This window comes from Oncorhynchus mykiss, chromosome 20 (genome assembly GCF_057628025.1).
Source record: "Oncorhynchus mykiss isolate SJ-2025 chromosome 20, ASM5762802v1, whole genome shotgun sequence".
Lineage (NCBI taxonomy): Eukaryota > Metazoa > Chordata > Actinopteri > Salmoniformes > Salmonidae > Oncorhynchus > Oncorhynchus mykiss.
Genome location: NC_143041.1, coordinates 8,576,038 through 8,599,596, shown reverse-complemented (window position 1 = coordinate 8,599,596; position 23,559 = coordinate 8,576,038). Strand labels below are relative to the sequence as shown.

General features: G+C 44.4%; 1 protein-coding gene across 13 annotated transcripts in view; it reads left to right on the top strand.

Moving 5' to 3' along the window:
- The first annotated feature begins 5,399 nt into the window (after positions 1–5,399).
- Positions 5,400–23,559, top strand: part of LOC149974335 (putative sodium-coupled neutral amino acid transporter 10) — a 31,765-nt gene continuing 13,605 nt past the window's right edge. For 4 of the 13 annotated variants that reach the window (XM_090212106.1, XM_090212104.1, XM_090212105.1 and 1 more), the window contains exons 1-11: positions 5,457–6,123; positions 6,455–6,618; positions 6,779–6,872; positions 9,851–9,994; positions 10,673–10,797; positions 12,257–12,381; positions 20,430–20,532; positions 20,676–20,858; positions 20,979–21,090; positions 22,150–22,256; positions 22,536–22,695. In XM_090212106.1, the coding sequence (XP_090068232.1) occupies positions 12,257–12,381; positions 20,430–20,532; positions 20,676–20,858; positions 20,979–21,090; positions 22,150–22,256; positions 22,536–22,695 (790 nt within the window). In that variant the 5' untranslated portion in view covers positions 5,457–6,123; positions 6,455–6,618; positions 6,779–6,872; positions 9,851–9,994; positions 10,673–10,797. Of the gene's footprint in view, positions 6,124–6,454; positions 6,619–6,778; positions 6,873–9,850; positions 9,995–10,672; positions 10,798–12,256; positions 12,382–20,429; positions 20,533–20,675; positions 20,859–20,978; positions 21,091–22,149; positions 22,257–22,535; positions 22,696–23,559 lie in introns of all 13 variants that reach the window. The other 9 variants (XM_090212100.1, XM_090212095.1, XM_090212098.1 and 6 more) reach the window with 5 other exon arrangements.

The window sequence follows — 23,559 nt, the reverse complement described above, 5'->3', positions numbered from 1 at the left end:
TGTGCTCTACTCACTGTACTGGTACTGTATTGTACTCTACTGTGCTCTACTCACTGTACTGGTACTGTATTGTACTCTACTGTGCTCTACTCACTGTATTGTACTCTACTGTGCTCTACTCACTGTACTGGTACTGTATTGTACTTTACTGTGCTCTACTCACTGTACTGGTATTGTACTCTACTGTGCTCTACTCACTGTACTGGTACTGTATTGTACTCTACTGTGCTCTACTCACTGTACTGGTACTGTATTGTACTTTACTGTGCTCTACTCACTGTACTGGTACTGTATTGTACTCTACTGTGCTCTACTCACTGTACTGGTACTCTATTGTACTTTACTGTGCTCTACTCACTGTACTGGTACTGTATTGTACTCTACTGTGCTCTACTCACTGTATTGTACTCTACTGTGCTCTACTCACTGTACTGGTACTGTATTGTACTCTACTGTGCTCTACTCACTGTACTGGTACTGTATTGTACTCTACTGTGCTCTACTCACTGTACTGGTACTGTATTGTACTTTACTGTGCTCTACTCACTGTACTGGTACTGTATTGTACTTTACTGTGCTCTACTCACTGTACTGGTACTGTATTGTACTCTACTGTGCTTTACTCACTGTACTATCCAAACTTATGAAACATACATCTATGACTGATTTGATTTGACCAAATCTAAACCTATCAAATTAAATGAAAGTGTGGGCGTTAACATCAAGGCCAGGGTGGACTGACCGAATGTCAACTACTTTCCAATGTCCATGGTCGTCCGGTGTCGATAGGTGTTCAGTTGGTTCTGGTTACAGTACATGGGAAAAGAGGGAGCCCATCGGTAGGTGTCAGTAAGAGCTGGGAGAGGTTACATTAACTGGAGAGTGAGAGGCAGAGAGGGAGAGAGAGTAGGAGGGGTTGTCCAGACTCACACTCTCACACCAGAAAACAGAAAGACAAAGAAAACAGTTATGAGCTGAACATAACAGTATGTCAGTAGAAGGGAGGACAATGGCAGGTGGCCAAACTGTGATTTGTGAATATTATGGTTTCCCATTGCAGCCAATTCAGTTGCAGTAACTCCATTATTGATTTTGGGGTAATTCTGTTAATTTGGTAACGGAGTTACGCTTCTGAATAAGTTAACAATTCTTAACCAAAATAAATATTAAAAAAGAATCACTATAACTAATTGGTATGTCTACCATTACTTGTTACTTCTGTGAACTTGCATTACCCTCCCTCTTGAGGGAGAAAAATGAGAAAATATCTTCAAGATATGTGGGGTTTGGTAACGGAATTACAAGGCAATATTCTTAAACTTACAGAAGGTAAAACATTTCTCCAAAACTAAACATAAGTGTTGATATTACACTGAACAAAAATATAAAAGTAACATGTAAAGTGTTGGTCCCACGTTTCATTTAGCTGAAATAAAAGTTTCCAGAAATTTTATTTCTCTCAAATCTTGTGCACAAATGTGTAACATCTCTGTTAGTGAGGATTTCTCCTTTACCAAGATAATCCATCCACCTGACAGGTGGGGCATATCAAGAAGCTGATTCAACAGCATGATCATTACACAGGTGCACCTTGTGCTGGGGTTAATAAAAGGCCACACTAAAATGTGCAGTTTTGTCACACAACAATGCCACAGATGTCTCAAGTTTTAAGGGAGCGTGCAATTGGCATGCTGACTGCAGGAACGTCCACCAGAGCTGTTGCCAGATAATTTAATGTTCATAATGCCGGGCCTCATGTTGCAAGGATCTGTACACTTTTCCTGGATGCTGAAAATGTCCCAGTTCTTCCATGGCCTGCATACTCACCCGACATGTCACCAATTGAGAATGTTTGCGATGCTCTGGATCGACGTGTATGACAGTGTGTTCCAGTTTCTGCCAATATCCAGCAACTTCGCACAGCCATTGAAGAGGAGTGGGACAACATTCCACAGGCCACAATCAACAGCCTGGTCAACTCTACGTGAAGGAGATATGTCGCGCTGCATGAAGCAAATGGTGGTCACACCAGACACTGACTGGTTTTCATATCCACACCCATACCTTTTTTTTTAAAGGTATCTGATCTGTGAACAACAGATGCATATCTGTATTCCCAGTCGTGTGAAATCTATAGATTAGGGCCTAAGGAATTCATTTCTATTGACTAATTTCCTTATATGAACTGTGGCTCTGTAAAATCTTTGAAACGGATGCTTCTCACGTTTATATATTTGTTCAGTATAGTTGGCAGGGGTCTTCAGGTCAACATTATTGTATTTTGATGTATTTCTGATAACTTTTAAGACTTTTTCTGCTATACGTTTTCCATGCCAACATCTGTTTATCCAAAAATCAAAGCACTTACAGTACTACCTAATTATTAAGCTGAAAAATGGTTGAAAATGTATTCTATGCCTCAATTGAAAAAAAAGATGGACTCTTATTTGACACCCAATTTGATATGCTCCTGTAATCTTCACATGTTGGTGCTCATGGGTCCTTTTACATGGAAATGCCCATAACTTGCTTTCTCATGACCCAAATGCTTAGAACATAACCCTCCATTTTTCAAAGACAGAATCAACTAAAATGAACTGAAGTTGCATTTTAAAGCTTCATTCCGATTCTACATGGCCTCCCCATTTAACAACAACAACACCAGACCTAACCATCCAGCCCAGAAGACATCTTTTGTCCATTCCTTCATTCTATCTGTAGTCTAGTAGCCTATTAGCAGAGTGGTCATTAGAGCCTCTAGCCCCCAGTGTATTACTGATGGTCAAATGACAGGGGGTTAATAGAATGTTGAGGGGCCAGAGGCACAAAGGTAGGCAATGTTCAGTTGGATAGGCAGGGCCATGCAGTCTCTCTCTCTGTATAGGAGGCTGGTTGAAAACCCCATTCATGGCCAGGGCTAATGCTGCGTTGTAATTAACTGTGATTACTGGAGCAGAGGGCTCTCTCTCCCTCTCCCTCGCTCCCTCCCTCCCTCCCTCCACTGGTTTCCTGGGCAGACCTAGGACCTCAAGCCCCCGGTGCTCATGGGAAATCGTGTGCATGCCTGGCCCCAGAAAGGCCTCCATTCAGCGGTCCGCATGCTTGACCTCTCAGGGGTCAGCACTCTGCTTTGTGTCCCGCGACCCCACCGCGACCTGGGGTCACCTACAGAGGTCAGTAGGTCAAATCCAGATGCCTGTGTCTAATTTCACCCCGACTGGATTATCCTCCCAAATCTGCCATGAAATGTGTCCCCAGAAAAATGCCCCTAACTACAACTGCTGGCCATGTACTTGGTCCTGCCCCCGCCAGTCTTAGCAAGGCAACTGCCTTCCATACCTTCATGTACCCATCTCCTGCCGGCCTCATTGCACGCAAGCACACACACACACACACACACTCCCTCAAACCCCAGCCGTATCCCAACCGAGGCCTTGGGCCTACCTTGAGGGATTAGGTGTGGACAGCCAGGACCCTCCAGCCAATCAACCAGTCTGTCACATTGATTTTGAGGGGTCACTGGAGCACAATGGCCAGGCTTTTCGTGTCTTAACCTCCCCATACCTCCGTGACGCACACACACTTGCGCATGCACCCACACACACACTCTTTCCCCTTCCCTCTCCCACCACCGAAAGCTCCTTCCCCAGAGCCCTTACTGGGGTAAAGTGCTCGGGTCATCCCCCTCTTCTGGTCCCACACCTGCCTGGTCAGATGACACAATAACCACTAGGGCTCAGGGAAGTTACCCTAACCACAGATCTAGCCTATAGGATCGTCTTCCTTTCCCCCAGTCATGACTGTAACATTTGGAAGAAATACACAAAACTGAAGCAAAGAATCTGAAGCAAAGAACATCTATTCTTCTTTAAAGTTTTATGTCATACTACACCTATTGGTGTATTGCCGCCTCCTACTGTATGGGTTCTTCTTCTTTGATATTACTGTGGTCTGCAAACAAATGCTATAGGTGCATGCCTCCACCTACTGTTTTGGCTGTATATCAGCAAAAAAGAATGAACATAAAAGTAAACTAAACTAAACTCAATGTAGTCCTTTATTCAGATTCAACTGCCAACACCCATCCCTACAGGCTCTCAACTGCCAACACCCATCCCTACAGGCTCTCAACTGCCAACGCCCATCCCTACAGGCTCTCAACTGCCAACGCCCATCCCTACAGGCTCTCAACTGCCAACACCCATCCCTACAGGCTCTCAACTGCCAACCATCATCCCTACAGGCTCTCAACTGCCAACACCCATCCCTACAGGCTCTCAACTGCCAACACCCATCCCTACAGGCTCTCAACTGCCAACACCCATCCCTACAGGCTCTCAACTGCCAACACCCATCCCTACAGGCTCTCAACTGCCAACACCCATCCCTACAGGCTCTGTTGCCTGAGAAGGAAGAGCATCTTCAAATCAAATCCCTTTGTCACATGCGCCGAATACAACACCTTACAGTGAAATGCTTACTTACCCTTAGCCCTTAACCAACAATGCAGTTTTAAAAAATTGACTTGGCGCTAGATCTTTGGACAGTAATCTTTGCAATGTTTTGGCAGTGAAGTCCTGGAAACCCAAAAACCTCTCAGCCGCAGATACTATTAAGGCCAGTTTGTTGGACTTTTTGTTTGTGTGTGCAGTACAATTAATCACATGCATAATAAATACCATAAAATAAGATTGTCTATTCTCTGCCTGAAGGTTTTTCATATGGTCGCGGCTGCGCAAACACAGTTCATTTGTTGGCTCTAGGGACGCTACTTTTCCGAAATGCTGTAACACGCCTGGCCGCTAGAGAACGCCCAAGCGCATCATGAACAGTCTTGTCACGATTCAACGACAAAAGAGATAGGAATCCCAACTGCAATGAATAAGACAGTGTAACACCCAGCCAGCAGACTATAGTCATGCTGCGTCACGCAATCCCTTCTCGAAAATCAGGAGTCGAGAAACTTCACTATTTTCCACGAAAGTACGTAATGTCACGATTCCAAAGCTATACGATATTACAGAGAATAGGTCTTACATCTCGGAAAAGAGACGTATGGACAATTTACACATTGGGCGTTAATACGATTTCAAAGAACTTTCCCATGCCCTCAAAAGTATCTCTGGGTATAATATGAGCCAGATGCATTGGTAATAAACTGCACAGCTCTAACAAAGAACAAATCAGAGAAAATAGGCATCGTTGTGAGTGCGGGACTCCGCGATTGTACAGCAGAGGCATTACAAGGACACCTGTCGATGAATGTTCCTTCCACACAGGCACCTGGAGTGGGGTGGGGATTTATTTTGTTTGTATTGTATATGACGTTGGTATTTTCCCGCAATGGATATTTGTTATTTATCGTTCAGAATCCATACAGTAGGTGGCGACAATACACCAATAGGTGTAGTCTATCATAAAACCTTAAAGACGAAGAAGAGTAAAGAGCCAGATTCATACTTCCTGTGTACACGTTCAGGAAATAGTGATTTCCGTAGCTTTTGTAGTTGTTTATCTCAAATATGAAAATACAACTTTATAGCGTTATGTGACGGATATAAATTGATATCGGTATATTTTAACCAAGTGGACGAGTCACCGATGATAACATAAGCTTCAACATCAAGGGAATCGAAAACGGTTAAGGTTAGGTGTGTGTTGAACAAAGTTTTTGCAACAACAAAAGCTCGATTTCCTTTCAGCTGTCAATTTTTCATTTTGAACGTACATGCACGATGCAGATACATGTATTTTATTTCGTGAAATGAAATATAACTACATGTATTTTAGCTGAATGATCTAGTTTGCCTGTTCGGTATGTTTTGGTTTCTCTAGCTATCCTACTAGCGCCACGTCACATAGCTCTTGAAAAAGATACGCTTTGGAAAAAGTAAAGCAGAATCGGACGGATTCAACTACTGTCATCATTGTTACTTGGACCAAAGAACGGCTGCCACTTTACCGTGGTCATTTCTCTACGTAGTATTGAACGTTTTTTGTGTGGTGAAGAAAACCTAAACATTCAAAATGACGGCGGCGGCTTCAAACTGGGGTTTGATCATGAACGTGGTCAACAGCATCGTTGGAGTGAGCGTTCTGACCATGCCGTTCTGTTTCAAACAGGTACGGTTTCCGCTATCTTACACCGGTCACACGATTATTCCATTGCAGAGGTAGTTTATCTTATCGTGTGTAGCGACTTTGAACTCACGATAAGCTACTAGTGTGACGGCAGGTAATGAGTGAACATTTGTTCCGTGTTTACCTTTCCACGCGCCTTAACAGGTGCATTATACAGGCTGTGCCTCATGCTTTATGCTGATCTTGACATCTTTGTACCGAATTGCAGTTTTAGGCCCCCATCATGCCCTTGTTAAACTGAAATGTGTATGACAGAGTTGCCATATTTGCAGTTTTGACATAACCCTCTCTGTCTCTGCTTCTCTCGCTCTAGTGTGGGATAGTGCTGGGGACTTTGTTGCTGTTCTTCTGTTCGTGGATGACCCACCAGTCGTGTATGTTTCTGGTCCACACGGCTAACAGCACCAAACGCAGGACCTATGCTGGCCTAGCTTTCCATGCCTACGGCAAACCAGGCAAAACACTGGTGGAGACCAGGTAGGTGTCCTCTCCTTTGAGAGCCAATACTGTTTTGATGTATGTCTTGTGTCTTTAGAGCCTTGATCAAATGCTAATATCTGAATTTCTCTCCCTCTTCCTCCCACTTTCTCTTGGTCTCTCCCACTTTCTCTTGGTCTCTCCCACTCTTCCTCTACAGTATGATAGGTCTGATGTTGGGGACCTGTATTGCCTTCTATGTCGTCATCGCTGACCTGGGCTCTAATTTCTTCGCCCAGTTGTTGGGCCTACCGGTAGGAGTCAAGAGTTTTGAATTACAGAAGCAATCAGAGAATACAATAGGGCCGCATGATTTGGACAAAATACCCAAGTGCACATGTTTTGGGACAGATATTGGTGTTATGAATTGATATTTTTAAAAGCTTGGTAATTCCATCAGCCATGGTTAATACAAGTGTCTGGGTAAAGGACATCACTTCTAAAATGAGATCATATGAATTAATACATACCGTGCTACCTGAATAAAAAACGAATTAAACAAATATTTTACAATATTGTTAGACATATGATAGCAGATAGGATTATTGCACCTACATATTAACCAATGGAATATAAAGCTTATGATTGTGTAATTATGTATAAGTAGGCCCAATCATTGTTATAATTTAAATGAAGTCACATTGCTTTAAAAACATCTAACACGTAGCCTACTTATTGCAAGGTGCAGCCTGTGACCAAAACATTGGAGTCTGGTCCAGTCATTCAATGTGATGGCCTTTACCGCGTTTGGTCCAGTCAACACACCGACCTTTCAGTTGAAACTACTCATCAAGTGTAGTTTCAAAGGAATGTAGGGCTCGGTTGTAAACAACATGTGTGAACTCTGTTTCAACTTCTGAATTTTGTTATATAGTGTTGGCATGGCGACTTGGGAGAAATGCAGTCTTTTATCTCCTGTCCAGCTTTTTTATTATTATTTTTTTTATCTTCTTGAAGCCGTCTACAGTTACATGCACACAATATGATTATTGTGAATAATCAGATTTAAACGTTTACATTATTTGCAAGAATACTTATTTCCCTAATGATCCTGTTTACATGGATACATCTGAAATCAGGGTAGCCTATTTGATTCTGAGTTCGGACATATAAAGTTTCTATTTAAAAACCATTTCTAAGATTAATGCATTCACTTTACCGAACTCACCCCATTCTTGGTTTTAATGTTCATGTGTCACATGCACAAAAAAAGAAGGAAGCTTGTGCTTTTAATTAGTGTACACTTACTTTGAGTATGATTTAGGCAGATTAAGATAAGCAGAGTAAGGTGTTTACGTGTCTAATGCCATACTCGGCCTAGTGCCATAATCAGTTTAATATAGAATTACTAGTGTGCATGTAAACGTAAGTGTAGACATGAGTCATGTCGTTGGCTATATGATAGATGGGTGACAGCCTCTGTGATTTCTGTGTGTCTGCGGGTTGTGTTTTCGTAGGGTGTAACACTTGAAAACGCATTAGCAATCAATGCCTGCTTAATGTACAGTGCATTCGGAAAGTATTCAGATCCCTTGACTTTTTCCACATTTTGTTACATTAGTCTTACTCTAAAATTGATTCAATATTGTTTTCCTCATCAATCTATGCACAATACCCCATAATGACAAAGTGAAAACAGGTTTTTAGACATTATTGCTTATATATATATTTTTAAAATAAAGCTTATTTACATAACTATACAGACCCTTTCCTATGAGACTCAAAATTGAGATCAGGTGCATCCTTTTTCCATTGATCAACCTTGAGATGTTTCTACAACATGATTGGAGTAAATTCTGTTTATTGGATATGATTTGGAAAGGCACACACCTGTCTATATAGTTGACAGTGCACGTCAGCGCATAAACCAAGCCATGAGGTCGAAGGAATTGTCTGTAGAGCTCTGAGACACTGTTGTGTCGAGGCACAGATCTGGGGAAGTGTACATTTCTGCAGCATTGAAGGTCCCCAAGAACACAGTGGCCTCCAACATTCTTAAATAGAAGAACTTTGTAACCACCTTCCTAGAACTGGTCGCCCGGCCAAACTGACCAACCGGGGTAGAAAGGCCTTGGTCAGGGAGGTGACCAAGAACCCGATGGTCTCTGATAGAGCTCCAGAGTACCAATCAGGCCTTTATGTTAGAGTGGCCAGACAGTAGCCACTCCTCAGTAAAAGGCACATGACAGCCCACTTGGAGTTTGCCAAAAGGCACCTAAAGGACTCTCAGAACATGAGAAACAAGATTCTCTGGTCTGATGAAACCTAGATCGAACTCTTTGGCCTGAATGCTAAGCATCATGTCTGGAGGAAACCTGTCTCCATCCCTACAGTGAAGCATGGTGGTGGCAGCATCATGCTGTCAATGTTTTTCAGCGGCAAGGACTGGAAGACTAGTCAGGATCAAGAGAAAGATGAACGGAGTAAAGTACGGAGAGATCCTTGATGAAAACCTGTTCCAGAGCACTCAGGACCTCAGACTGGGGTGAAGGTTCACCTTCCAACAGGACAACGACCCTAAGCACACAGCCAAGCCAACGCAAGAGTGGCCTTTCGGACAAGTATCTGAATGTCCTTGAGTGGCCCAGCCAGAACCCGGACTTGAACCCGATTGAACATCTCTGGAGAGACATGAAAATAGCTGTGTAGCAACACTCCCCATCCAACCTGTCAGCTTGAGAGGATCTGCAGAGAAGAATGGGAGAAACTTCTTAAATACAGTTGTGCCAAGCCTGTAGCGTCAAGAAGACTGGAGGCTGTAATCGCTGCCAAAGATGCTTCAACAAAGTACTGCGTAAAGGGTCTGAATACTTGTGTAAATATTATATTTCAATTTTGTATTTTTTTTAATACGTTTGGTAACATTTCTAAAAACCTGTTTTTGCTTTGTCGATATGGGGTATTGTGTGTAGATTGATGAGGGGAGGGGGGGGAAACAATTTTATCCATTTTAGAATAAGGCTGTAATGTAACAAAATGTGGAAAAAGTCAAGCGGTCTGAATACTTTCAGAATGCACTGTAGGTGGCTGGCTATGGCTCAATCTTCATAAAATAGGGGATGGTTCTTCTTCAAATGATTGAATAAATGTGTCGTGTTGCCTCTCGTCTCCACAACTCAAAAGGTACTTTTTGCACCACACTTGGTTTCCTTGTACTGTTGCTGATTTGTTCAAACCGATTGTTTGCGTGGTATGATTGGTTAGAGATTGTGTCCTTTCTCGCCCTCCGCAGGTGTCATTTGGTTTCCGTGTGCTGCTGCTGATCACGGTGTCCCTGTTCATCGTGCTGCCTCTCAGTCTGCAGAGGAACCTGATGTCATCCATCCAGTCCTTCTCTGCCATGGCCCTCATGTTTTACACGTTCTTCATGTTCACGGTGAGACCAAAACCACACAGGTAGGGGAAGGGGTACAGGGCTGCCTGCAGCAGGTGTAAGAGGGCCATACTCAGATGGGTAAAATGTTAAGAGTTTTGCTAATATACATTTTACTCGATAGGTTTTTACAAAGAATTATGGCTCTTCTATCATGATGATATGTGTTTCTAATTCCTGTTTCACACTGATAGAATAATGACTGTTGACACTGTGACTCCCTTGCCTTTTCTTTGACCCTATTGCGAAAATGTGTTGATGTTATTGTCGATGGCTCTGTGAATTTCTGTAGTATTTGCACTGCTTACACAGTTAGCCTTTTAGTACTGCTACTGTAGTATAGTGTAGCCTCTTTGTGCTATCCTGTGCTCTGCCCCAACCTCCTGTAGTAAAACCATGACATCTCTACTGAACACCACTGTGAGTTGGAGTACTGTTGTGTCTGGGATTAGAACCAGTCCTGGCCCTGACCTCCACCCACCTTGGTCCAGACCACTAACCCTCTAACTGATGTATCTCCCTTCCTCTCCTACTTCTTTCTCTATCACTGCCGTTCCTGACCCCCCCCCCCCCCTTCCTTTCTGACATCTCCTTTACGATTCTCTCTACCTTCCTCTCCCTTGTGACTGTTTCTCTCCTCTCCTGTGTTGCTGCTGACTGCTGTCTGGCTGGCTGCTGTAGATAGTCATGTCTTCTCTGCGTTACGGCCTGATCTCAGGCTCCTGGTTCGAGCGTGTACACCTGTGGCGGGTCAGGGGCGTCATACAGTGCCTGCCCATTATCGCCACCACCTTCTGCTGTCACCCGTAAGTAACCATGGAAACAATCCTTGAACTCCGACCTGGGGGAAGGTATCAACTCGGACGCTAAGGGGACAAAATTCAATCCCCAACCCACCTACCACCTCCTAAAAGTAATAGCATCCTCCCTCTCAATCTCCAATCCAATCCTCGCATTTCCATTTCCTCTCCCCTCTTCAAATTCATTTTTGTTTGTCTTTAGGTTGTTTGTGTGTCTATGGTTTGGAGGCAAGGGGGTGCACAATTATTGATTGCTCAACCCCTGTCCCCCCAAACTGCCATCCTCTGATGTGGAGGATGCTCATGGAGCTCTCTTTCTCTGGTCCTCTGGAGCTGGATATGGGAATCAACTACAGACAGTAAATGCCGTACCGATCAAAACATCTGCCCCTCAGAAATATTTATTTTCTTGATCAGTCTTTAAATTCTGCATTTTAGTTGGTTGGGCTGCACGAAATGAGTAAAAATCAAATTGCTATTTTTGTACCAAATATTGCTATTTTACTTGCGATTATTGATCAAAACACTTGGTTAAACTGATGGAATCATAGAAATTGAATTATGATTTTAATTTTATGGTTGGAATACAGTGGGCACTTGGAATTCAGTTCTGTTTCGCATGACAACAAAGGGAGGAGATGGTTGTGACAGAGCAGGAACCAAAGTGTTGGTCAGTCTTTCCCATGGGAACCTAATTAGATTTAAATGGATAGGTACATTCATACAAAGATTTTAGAATATTCTTCACCTTTTCCTCTCTGATTAAGAACAAGCTGTCTCTCATTAAGAACAAGTAGCATTAGGAGCTAACAGGAAACCTTTAGGCATATTTGCAGTTTCCTAAGGCCAACTAAGAGCAAGTTACACTAACAAATAGTATAATATAGAAAATATGTGGAATTATATTAAGAAGTAAGGTGGAAAGTTGTGTTCTTGTTTGGGAAAAATCTGTTGACTGCATGCTGTTTGGTCGATGCATGCAGAGTGAAGCTCGAGAAACTGCCTGGCTGAGTGACGGGGCGGAGAGAACTCTGTCAACTTAAGCAATAAATCCAAAGTAAAAATACGGGCCTTACAGATGGCTGTTTCAAAATAACGCAGCCTCTTGTCATATGGATATTGCGCATCTCAATATCACAATTTAGATTACCATTTGATTAAATGTGCAGCCCTACAAATTGGACATTGGGCATGTGTAAATGTCTAACAGGTTCGAGAGGATGATTTCTGATTTCGTCACAGCCTTATTTGGGCAGGAGGAGACTTTTTTATCAACATGGCATATTCTGTCTCGTTTTTTAAATGTTGTGTTCAAATTCATTTTCTCCGGTTCCTCCCTTCTTCATTCTTTCACTCATGATCAGACAGGCCTTCAGAATGGGCTTTTCTCCTCCTCTTCAATCCTCCTGTTCTTCTTTTGGTTCAAGCCATAACTCCCCCCTGCTCTCCCCCCTCCCTCCCTCAGATGGTGCTGTCCTCATTCAAACACGGGCTACTCAGTGGCTTTTGGCTGGGGCGGGTCAGTTTGGTGCGCTGGGACGGTGTCTTTCGCTGCCTCCCTATCTGTGGCATGGCCTTCGCCTGTCAGTCGTAAGTACCTCCCAGTCCCTTCCCACCCCTCCTGCGCAGTCCCTGAAAGGGTGATAGGATATGGGTTGTGTTCATTAGGCACAAAAAGAAGTCCGAGACACTTTATAAAATAAAAAATAAAAAACATAATAATAATGGAGGGGTACACACCTAAACTTGTCCAATAAGTTTCCTGTTTCATGCCTATTGAACATGACCAGGATGTAGAGTCTAGAGACAGAAATATAATGGGTAGAATGGACATGATAGTCATGTGGTCTTTCTTTCATGCTGCTCCTAATTTGTTGTTTAATGTGCTATTGTTGCATGTAGAACACTGATAAATGTACTGAATGGAGCATGACTACCTGCATTCATAAAGACAACACAAAGGCTATAGGGTTAGTCTGCAAGGTGACGGAGACAGAGTTAGGGGTGGGGGAGTTTGCTGTTTCACTTTCACGGCTTCACACTTAACCAATCGGCTACTTCATTCCCTGTTCTATTGCCAGGTACTTCTACTTCTAGATGCAGTCGCCTGCTGTAGTTGTATCTGTCTAACAAAAGTGCATCATGTTGTTTCGGTGTGGGTTTTATAATGGGTTGCCAGGAACTGCATTCTAGCCCTGGGAAAATAGGTTATTTATCACAACAGCACTGCTTGCATACCGGCTGTTAAAGCCTGGAGACGAGGTGTTGATTGGAGATCTTGAGGAGTAAAGAGTAGGATCTACAATGTAACTAGCGAGAGATGGACTAAGAGAGCATTTTCTTCCTCTCTGTCCTGGAAAGCCAGGACAGAGAAGAGCTACTCAACTGTAGGGGTGGGAGGGCTAAGAGACCAGAGGTGGCAAAACAGAGTATTCGGGTTGGGGTGTAGGGTTTGAGCCTAGCCTGAAGGTAGCTGCTCCATTGGCAAGTACGATGGTCTTGTAGTGGATGCGAGCTTTGACTGGAAGCCAGTGGAGAATGCAGAGGAGTGGGTTGACATGGGACAACTTCAGAAGGTTGAACACCAAGTGGGCTGCAGTGGTCTGGATAAGTTGCAGGGGTTTGATGGCACAAGCGGATAACCCAGCCAACAGCGTGTTACAGTAGTCCAGACAGGAGATGACAAGTGCCTGGATAAGGACCTGCGCCACTTCCTGTGTGAGGTAGGTTTGTACTCTACAGATGTTGTAGAGCATGAACCTGCAGGAGTGAGTCACTGCTTTGATGTTTGCAGAGAATGACATGCTGTCCAGGGTCATGCCAAGGTTCTTTGCACTCTGGGAAGGGGACACGTGGAGTTGTCAACCGTGATGGAGAGGTCTTTGAACGAGCAGGCCTTCCCTGCGAGGAAGAGCAGCTCCTTCTTTTTGAGCTTGAGGTGGTGGGCCAACATCCCAGCTGAGATACCTGCGTTTCGCTACCTTGGTGTCAGTAGGGGGGGAAGTTGAAAAGTAGTTGAGTGTCATCCACATACAAATGATAGGAGGGACCATGTGAGGATATGACAGAGCCGAGTGACTTGGTATATAGAGAGAAGAGACGGCCTAGAACCGAGCCCTGTGAGAGAACGGGGTGCAGACAAAGATCCTCTTCACCTGATAGGAGTGGCGTGTCCGGTAGGATGCAATCCAAGAGTGCAGAACCTGAGACACCCAGTCCTGACAGTGTCGAAGGGCAGCAGGTAGATCTAGGAGGATGAGAACAGGGAGAGAGTCAGCTTTGGCAGTGCGGAGAGTCTCTGTGACACAGGAGAGCAGTCTCAGTTGAATGACCCGTCTTGAAGGGTTAGGGTCAAGAAGATCGTTCTGAGAGAGCTGGTGAGAGTGTTGGTCAGAGACGGCACGCTCAAGTGTTTTGGAATGAAAAGAAACAAGGGATACCGGTAGGTCGTTTTTGACGGCAGAGGGGTTGAGTGTTGGTTTCTTAAGGAGGGGAACAAACATTTTGAAGTCAGAGGGGACATGCCAAATAAAATGTTATTTGTCACATGTTTTGTATAACAACAGGTGTAGACTAACAGTTAAATCCTTACAGGCCCTTCCCAACAATGCAGAGATAAAGAAAATTGAGACATAATAGAAAAGCAATAACAATAACTTGGCATTATACTAGGACTGACCCCAATTATTCGACTAGTCGATTGTTTGGTCGATAGGCTGTTGGTAGACCCAAGATATTCTTTAGTCGAGCAGAGGCAAATATATACCCTACCGTTCAAAAGTTTGGGGTCACATAGAAATGTCCTTGTTTTTGAAAGAAAAGCACGTTTTTGTCCATTAAAATAACATCAAATTGATCAGAAATACAGTGTAGACATTGTTAATGTTGTAAATGACTATTGTAGTTGGAAACGGCAGATAATATATATTTTTAATGGAATATCTACATAGGTGTACAGAGGCCCATTATCAGCAACCATCACTCCTGTGTTCCAATGGCACGTTGTTAGCTAATCCAAGATTATCATTTTAAAAGGCTAATTGATCATTAGAAAACCCTTTTGCAAAAGAAAACCCTTTTGCATTAAAGAAGCAATAAAACTGGCCTTAGACTAGTTGAGTATCTTTAGCATCAGCATTTGTGGGTTCGATTACAGGCTCAAAATGGCTAGAAACAAAGACCTATCTTCTGAAACTCGTCAGTCTATTCTTGTTCTGAGAAATCTAGAAATTGCCAAGAAACTGAAGATCTCGTATAACGCTGTGTACTACTCCCTTCACAGAACAGCGCATACTGGCTCTAACCAGAATAGAAAATTGAGTGGGAGGCCCCAGTGCAAAACTGAGCAAGAGGACAAGTACATTAGTGTCTAGTTTGAGAAACAGACGCCTCACAAGTTCTCAACTGGCAGCTTCATTAAATAGTACCCGCAAAACACCAGTCTCAACGTGAACAGTGAAGAGGCGACTCTGGGATGCCTCCTCCTAGGCAGAGTTGCAAAGAAGAAGCCAAATCTGACTGGCCAATAAAAGATTAAGATGGGCAAAAGAACACACACTGGACAGAGGAACTCTGCCTAGAAGGCCAGCATTCCGGAGTTGCCTCATCACTGTTGATGCGCACCTGATTACACATAGAATAAGGCCTATAGGATACCTGCCCTGCTTGCAAATGTAGGCATATAAAATGGGCCCATTTGGGGATGTGGTAGTATTTCTGATTGGCTTAATGCACCACAACTAATCAGCTGTGGAGCTTCTCAAAATTATGTTTTCTTCACCTCAAACAGCAAGTAAACAAAGTTTAGCAAACAGCAAGTAAACAAAGTTTCTGAGGGCCCAGAATTGTATACAATGTACAATGAACTTCAGGCCAGACCCAAGTTAATAGTTGATCCAATGTTTCAAGGTTATTGCAGACAGGCCATGTGTGTAGCCATTGTGATTTATCGGATATTTATTTTTATCAGGATATTTTCTACCTGCAGGCTGCAATGTTTTTATTTGTTGGCTTTATAGGCTATTTTTACATAGTTTATCCTTTTCATTTAGATTTGGATAGAATTTTGGTTAACCACATGACAATGATTTTAAGATATGAATACGTTATTATAAACGAAAGGAAACTGTCCTACGAAAATGTTCTATGAAAACCATAACTGGCACACAGATCGGTAGAAATGGTAAGATAAATTGGCATTACACATGAGAGGTTGCCGACTCTTTGTTTAGCCTGTTACCGACAACTTCAGGAGAGTAACGGCAGAATCGGCGAAAGCCAGTAGGAGCGGGAAGAGGATGGTCGGGACAGGTTCAGTTTTATTTTCTTCTTGTTATCTTGATCTCGGGCTCCCTCTTGAGTAATTTGTGTCTTATTTCATCAAACAGTGAGCTTAAAGCTATTGGACTGTGGAGCAGTGGAAATGCGTTCTCTGGAGTGATGAATCACGCTTCACCATCTGGCAAGTCCGATGGACGAATCTGGGTTTGGCGGATGCCAGGAGAACGCTACCTGCCTTAATGCATAGTGCCATCTGTAAAGTTTGGTGGAGGAGAATTAATGTTCTGGGGCTGTTTTTCATTCTAGACGACTCAGTTTTAGCAACAGTTTGGGGAAAGCCCTTTCCTGTTTCAGCATGACAATGGCCCTGTGCACAAAGCAAGAGCCATACAGAAATGCTTTGTCAAGATCGGTGTAGAAAAACTTGACTGGCCTGCACAGATCTCTAACCTCAACCCCATCAAACACCTTTGGGATGATTTGGAATACCGACTGCGAGCCAGGCCTAATTGCCCAACATCAGTGCCTCACCGCACTAATGCTTGTGTGGCTGAGCGGAAGCAAGTCCCTGCAGCAATGTTCCAACATCTAGTGGAAAGCCTTCCCAGAAGAGTTTAGGTTGTTATAGCAGCAAAAGGGAGACCCAAGTCATATTAATGCTCATGATTCTGGAATGAGATGTTCGATGAGCAGGTGTCTACATACTTTTGGTCATGCAGTGTACATGGGGTACAAGTACCAAGTCGATGTGCAGGGGTACGAGGTAATTGAGGTAGATATGTACATATAACCTATGAATAAAGTGACTATGCAACGTGATGGGTATTAAACAGTAGCAGCAGTGTATGTGATGAGTCCAAAACAAAAGACTTGCAAAAAGGGTCAATTCAGATAGTTTGGGTAGCTCTTTATTTAACTAACAGTATACCAGTTTTATTTCTTGAGCGTAGATGCTGTTCAGGATCCTATGGGTTCCAGACTCCGCTTGCCATGCGGTAGCAGAGAGAAGAGCCTATGACAATATTTTTGGGCCTTCCTCTGACGCCACCTGGTATAGAGGTTCTTGATGGCAGGGAGCTCGGCCCCAGTGATGTACTGGGCCGTACGCACTACCCTCTTTAGCGCGATGCCAAGCAGTTGCCATAGCATGTGTTGATGCAGCCAGTTAAGATGCTCTCAATGGTGCAGCTGTAGAACTTTTTGAGGATCTGACAGCCCATGCCAAACCTTTTCAGCCTCTTGAGAGGAAAGAGGCATTGTCATTCCCTCTTCACGTCTTTGTTTTGGTGTGTGTTTGGACCATGATAGATCCTTAGAAAGTGGATACTGAGGAACTTGAAGCTCTCGACCCGCTCCACTACAGCCCCATCGATGTGCTCGGCCCGCCAGTGGTCAGGGATGGGGGAAGTGAGGAATGGGAGGAGGTCTCCGGAGATGGTCTAGAGAAGGGAGGGGGAATGGGGTCAAGCAGGCAAGTTGTCGGGAGGCCGGACCTCACCAGTTGCAGGATTAGAGGGGAGAAAGAGGTCAAGGTGTAGGGTAGTTCTGTGTGAGTGGGATCAGTGGAATCAATAGGCTGAGTGAATGAGGAGCGTATGTCGTCAACCTTCTTTTCAAAGTGGTTGGCAAAGTCGTCCACAGAGGGGGATGGGTGGAGGATTAAGGAGGGAGGAGAAGGTGTAAGAGTTTCCTAGGGGTAGAGGTGGAAGCTTGAAATTTAGAGTGATAGAAAGTGGCTTTAGCAGTGGATACAGAGGAAGAGAAGATAGACAGGAGGGAGTGAAAGGATGATAGGGTCTCCAATAGTTTAGCTTCCTCCATGCCCGCAATCCTGTTCTGTAAGCTCGCAATGAGTCACTCAGCCACGGGGCAGGAGAGAAGGGCTGAGCCGGCTGGGAGGAAAGGGGATTGTGCGAGTCATAGGATGGAGAGTAGAGTTGAAGAGGCAGAATCAGGAGGCAGGAGGGAGGATTTAGCAGAAGGGGGAGATGATAGGATTGAAGAGGAGAGAGGGGGAGAAGATGGCAACGGCACACAACCATCTGGGTAGGGGCTGAGTGGGTAGGGTTGGAGGAAATGGAGACCGAAAAGGAAACATATTAGTGATCAGAGACCTGGAGGGTGGTTGCAGTGAGATTAGTAGGTAAAAAGCCTCTAGTAAAGATGTCAAGCATATTTCCTGCCTTATGAGTGGGAGGGGACTGGGGAAGAGAGGTCAAAAGAGGCAAGGAGGGGAAAGAAAGAGGTGGAAAGAAATTCATTTAAGGCAGACGTTGGGAGGTTGAAGACACCCAGTATGAAGAGCTGTGAGCCATGTTCAGGAAATTAGCTTATCAAGGTGTCAAGTTCATTGAGGAACTCTAAAGGCACCTGGTGGACCATAGATGACAACAATGTTAAGCTTGAGTGGACAAGTGACAGTAACAGTATGGAATTCAACAGCATAACCCACCCACCCATCCCTCCCTCCCTCCCTCCCTCCCTCCCTCCCTCCCTCCCTCCATCTTCACCTCCATCTGCATGTTCTGTCACTGCCTCCTCTCTTCTGTCATTGCCATGGTGCCTGGGATGAAAGGGGAAGGGTTTTGGGTGGGTGGGTGTGTGTTTGTGTTTGGGGTTGACTGGTACATACGCTTACGGTTTGCATGTATGAAGTGTCTTAAGGGAGTTTTATGTGAGTTTTTTTGGAGGTGATTGGGTAAGGTTTATTGGGGGGGGGGGAGAGGCTGACTGGTGCTGAGACTGGAACAAGAATAATTATCCCACCGAGGTAACAATACTCTCGCACGGGCCTGTCCTAGTGTGTGTGTGTCACACTCTAGCGGTGATGAATGTTATTTGGCAGGGCCCTCTGTTGGCCAGTGGTCAGACAGCGAGCGGAGCGCTGCTCGACTCCATGCTGCTTCAGCCAAACCGCTAATCAGACCAATGGACGGCTGCCATCTAATGTATTCACACACTGATTAAACAGCTTTCAACACATACGCTTTTTATGACCTTTTTATTAAAGCTGTTTACGTTCATTTATAACATGACTTAATATCACCATTAACCAGGCCAAGACTATAGAGTTATGAAACTGTGCAGTCATAGAATAGACAAACACTAATGAAAATGTCCCTCTGTGATACTGCTGTGGAGTCAAACAAACTAGACAAGCAATATGAAGACCATGTCTGTCCCTCTACCCACACATGCTGGAGTGTTAGTTTCAGTTTGACGGCAAGAAGTATTTCAAATCAATAGCTATAGTACGCTGTTTTACAGATCGTATAAACCCAATAAGAAAACATACATTGGACTATTTTACAGATGGTTGTAAACTATAAATAGAATGAAAAAACATTGGAATGAGGTATATTGAGAGAATGTACAGTACTCTACAGGTTTGAGGTCTCGTTCCAGTAAGCTGTTTTATTTGAGCTCAGCTATAAGTTGGAATAGTTCCTGAGTTTAAACAGGCGTCAAGGAAAAGCACTGTGGGACAGTGCTGTACACCCATTAAAAACCAGAAAGAGGGAGTGAATGAAAGGGAGAGAATGCGGTAGAGAGACATGGTAACTGTATGCTCTCTCTTTCTCTCTCTTTCCCACACACACGCACACACACACAAAAGTGAGTGCAAAAAAGACGGCCAAGAAAGGTTATAATGCTCTAACCCTCGTCGAACACTAGCTGTTATATAGAAGGCCTGTACATTCCCCTGTTAATGTGCTGCTGGCCTGTTCTTTTACAGCGCTGCTTGATGACAGACAGCCCGTTCTGTCGCTTCTTTGTTTCTCAGAGATAATAACCAGCACTTTACTGCACCCCTCCCTGACTGACAGACAGCCTCACCCACTCTCATTCTCTCACACACACACACACACACACACTAGTGCATGGCATCGCACGAACACGCACATACGGTGTCGCACATACGGTGTCGCACACACACTGTGCGGAAACCACAACTGCCTTTTTGCTGTTTTTCTCTCCCTGTGTGTTAATCTAATATGATACCAATGCTGATCCTCCCTGTTCAATCTCACCATCTATAATGAGTAGAGATCTAAACCGTCAGATAAACCTTTATACCCTCTCATGACCAATTTGCCTCGACCAATATCTTATTCTTTGATTCAAATATACACATTTGATTTTGATTTGATTATGATCTTTAAAAACCCCAAAACATTGAATTATCCCCAGTTGATGTTGACAGCTGTGGTGTCTTTAGAGAGAGGAGACCAGACTACAAAGTTTGTACTAAAACTTTAGCTTTTTCTAGTAGAGCACAAAGTTTGCCCTGAAATTTGACCTGTCTAGTCCTGTCTGATGTGGCAGCAGTAGTTTGTGTGCTGGTTGTTTGTTTACAGGCAGGTGTTGCCTACCTACGACAGTCTGGACGAGCCCTCCATCAAACGCATGAGCACCATCTTCACCACCTCCCTCAACGTCGTCACCACCTTCTACATCACGGTGAGTGGTGCATGCTGATGTCACTTCCCGTCTCGATGTCTTCACCGCATAGTACGTGTGTGCGTGGCTTTTGAATTTATCACTGTGATTTAACCCCTCTTCCCTCCTTCCTTCCTCTATTCCTCCTCTCCTCCTCTCTCTAGGTGGGCTTCTTTGGTTACGTCAGTTTCACAGACGACATAGCCGGTAACGTTCTGATGAACTTCCCTTCTAACCTGGTGACAGAGATGATCCGGGTGGGCTTCATGATGTCAGTGGCTGTAGGCTTCCCCATGATGATACTGCCCTGTAGACAGGCCATCAACACCATGCTGTTCGAACAACAGGTGAATCTATACACAAATGAAGGTTAACACACACAGTAAACAGTGATAAGAAATTATCATTCCCTAACCAGAAGAGCTTTACTGTAGAATACTGTTATAATTAGTATTTTTGTCCCCCAGCAGAAGGACGGGACGTTTGCTGCAGGGGGGTACATGCCTCCACTTCGTTTTAAGATGATCACCCTTGCCATCGTCTTCGGAACCATGCTGGGAGGCATCCTCATCCCCAATGGTGTGTGTTTGTATGTGCGTGTGGTGCAGGCGGGCATTCACGTGTGTGTGTGTGTTCACGTGTGTGTGTGCGCGACTGTTCGCGTGTTCTTATGTTTGTATGTCCGCAGGCCTTCATGATGCATGTGTTGTTTTATGTGTGTGTTGTAACTCAAGCTTTTTACGATGTGTGTGAATATGAGTTTATGACTCAGTGACTGTCACACTCTTAACACACACCTTAAATCACACCTCTACTTTTATCTCCTCTGGACGAACAGACAGGAAGATAGCGCTATTATTCTCCCTTCCTCACACACAGCCACACACACACACACACACCCTCTGGCTCATAGACCCCCACAGCGCACATTTGTTCTTTAGTGGTCTCCGTTAGTTGTCTGTGTGCTGTAATAATGATCTAGATGTGAAGGTTGGGGTGAGTTTGAATGTTTTATTCATCTTGTTTGGTAAGGCTATTTGTTAGGGCTGTGTTTGGGTAGGGACACACACACACACACACACACTGCTGTGTTTGGCTGGGGTGTGTGTATCTAATCAGGCTAATAGAGAGGAAGGGGGAGGAGGGACTCCAGGGGGAACAGACACTAAATCTGAGGGACACAATATAGCCTGGGTTCCCAGGATGAGAGATGGGGCCTGGGCCCAGCGCCCAGACAGACCTGCCCAGGGGAGGGAGGGGTTGGGTCAGGAGAAGGATGGCATTGGTACTGGCTTGAAACACAGGTTCTGTAAGTGAAGCTTGTACTAGATTAGATCAGGGGTGTGTATGTTTGTGCTTCATTTGGGACAGGGCCATGGGCAAGATGGGTTGAAAGATGGTGTGGAGATACTGACTTCTGATTGAACAGGAAGGCTAAGCCCTGTCTCTGTACTGTATGTATGGTGTGGAGGTGCAGGAAGAGATGGAGAGAAAGATGAGAGCGGATGAGGAGGATGAGGACTGTTAGCCTGACTGACGCACAGACCCACGTGGTACACTGTCAGCTGGAGTATGTCGCTTTAGCCAACCAAGGGATTGTGTGTAACTAAATGTTTCTCTATGATCTTATGTCTGTAGTGGAGACCATCCTGGGACTGACTGGAGCCACCATGGGCTCCCTCATCTGCTTCATCTGCCCCGCACTCATCTACAGAAAAATACAGAAGAATGGACTCACTGCACAGGTACCACACACACACACACACACACACACACTATCCCTACTAACCCCATCACTGACCAACATCCCTCTCTCGCTCTCTCTCTTTCATTCTCTCTCTTTCTCTCTCTCTCTCTGGTGGTCTTCTGTAGCTCAGTTGATAGACCATGGCGCTTGCAACAACAGGATAGTGTGTTTGATTCCTGGGACCACCCATATGTAAAATGTATACACACTTTTGGATAAGCGTCTGCTAAATGGTATATTTTATTATTATATAATCTTTCTCTCTCTCCCTCTATAGCTGGTGTTATGGGTGGGGTTAGGCATCCTGCTGGTCAGCACCCTTACCACGTTGTCAATCTCAGCCAGTGACTCCACCCCCAAGCATGCCCCTCCTCCCCCTGCATCGGTCAAGAGTGCCATCTTTGGGGTCCTTCCTGATGTTCCTGATATACGGAACGGTACAGCCCATATATTACTATTATAGCCACAGGCCATGTTCCATCGCCGAGTCAACTTTCCATTCTATTTTGTTCTTTTTTTTTCTTTTCTAATCAGTTCCAAATCTGCAATGTTCAAAACTCCAAAGTTCACATTTTGATGTCATTGTTGGAGAGAGAGGTGCAGAAAAGTGAGAGTATAGAGAACAAGAGCCAAAAGGTGAAAGCAATCTTAAAACAAAGAAATATGGAACCGCAGATAAATGGGGGAATATATTGTGTTTTTGACTGACAGACAGCTAGACAGACTGACAGACGGGGGTAGAGGATAACCACTTGATAATATCGAAGAGAAGCAGGGTTTGACATTGATGGAGCCAGAATGATGCCCTTCAAACTCCAGTTTCTCATCTTCCCCTTATCCCCCCACTCTCTCCCCCTTTCCTTCTCACCTACTCCCTCTCCTCTTCCCCCTTTCCTGGGCAGCTGAAATGCCTGCTAGCTCTTTCCTGTAACAGTGGTATCAGATGGAGGTGGCATGGAGGGAGGGGTTGAGAGATACAGACAGAGGAAATGAGGGGAGAGATGAGTGAGACAGGAGGGCTGGGGTTAGGGGCTTGAGGGGTTTTGGTAGGAGGAGAAGAGGGGGATCGTAAAAATTAGAAAGAGCTCCACACATAGGAGCGAGGACAGTTCACACAGCCTCATCCTCTGCCTTCCGTTTTCCTCTTTCTATCACTCTTTATCTCGCTCTCTCCCTCTGACTGATAGTCGCCCACTTCCTTCCACACCTGTTTCCTGTTTATTGCAGATTAGTGAGGCCAGTAGAACAGAAGCATGGGTCTCTCTCTCTGTACCCTCTCGTCATTTTCTCTCCTGATTCTC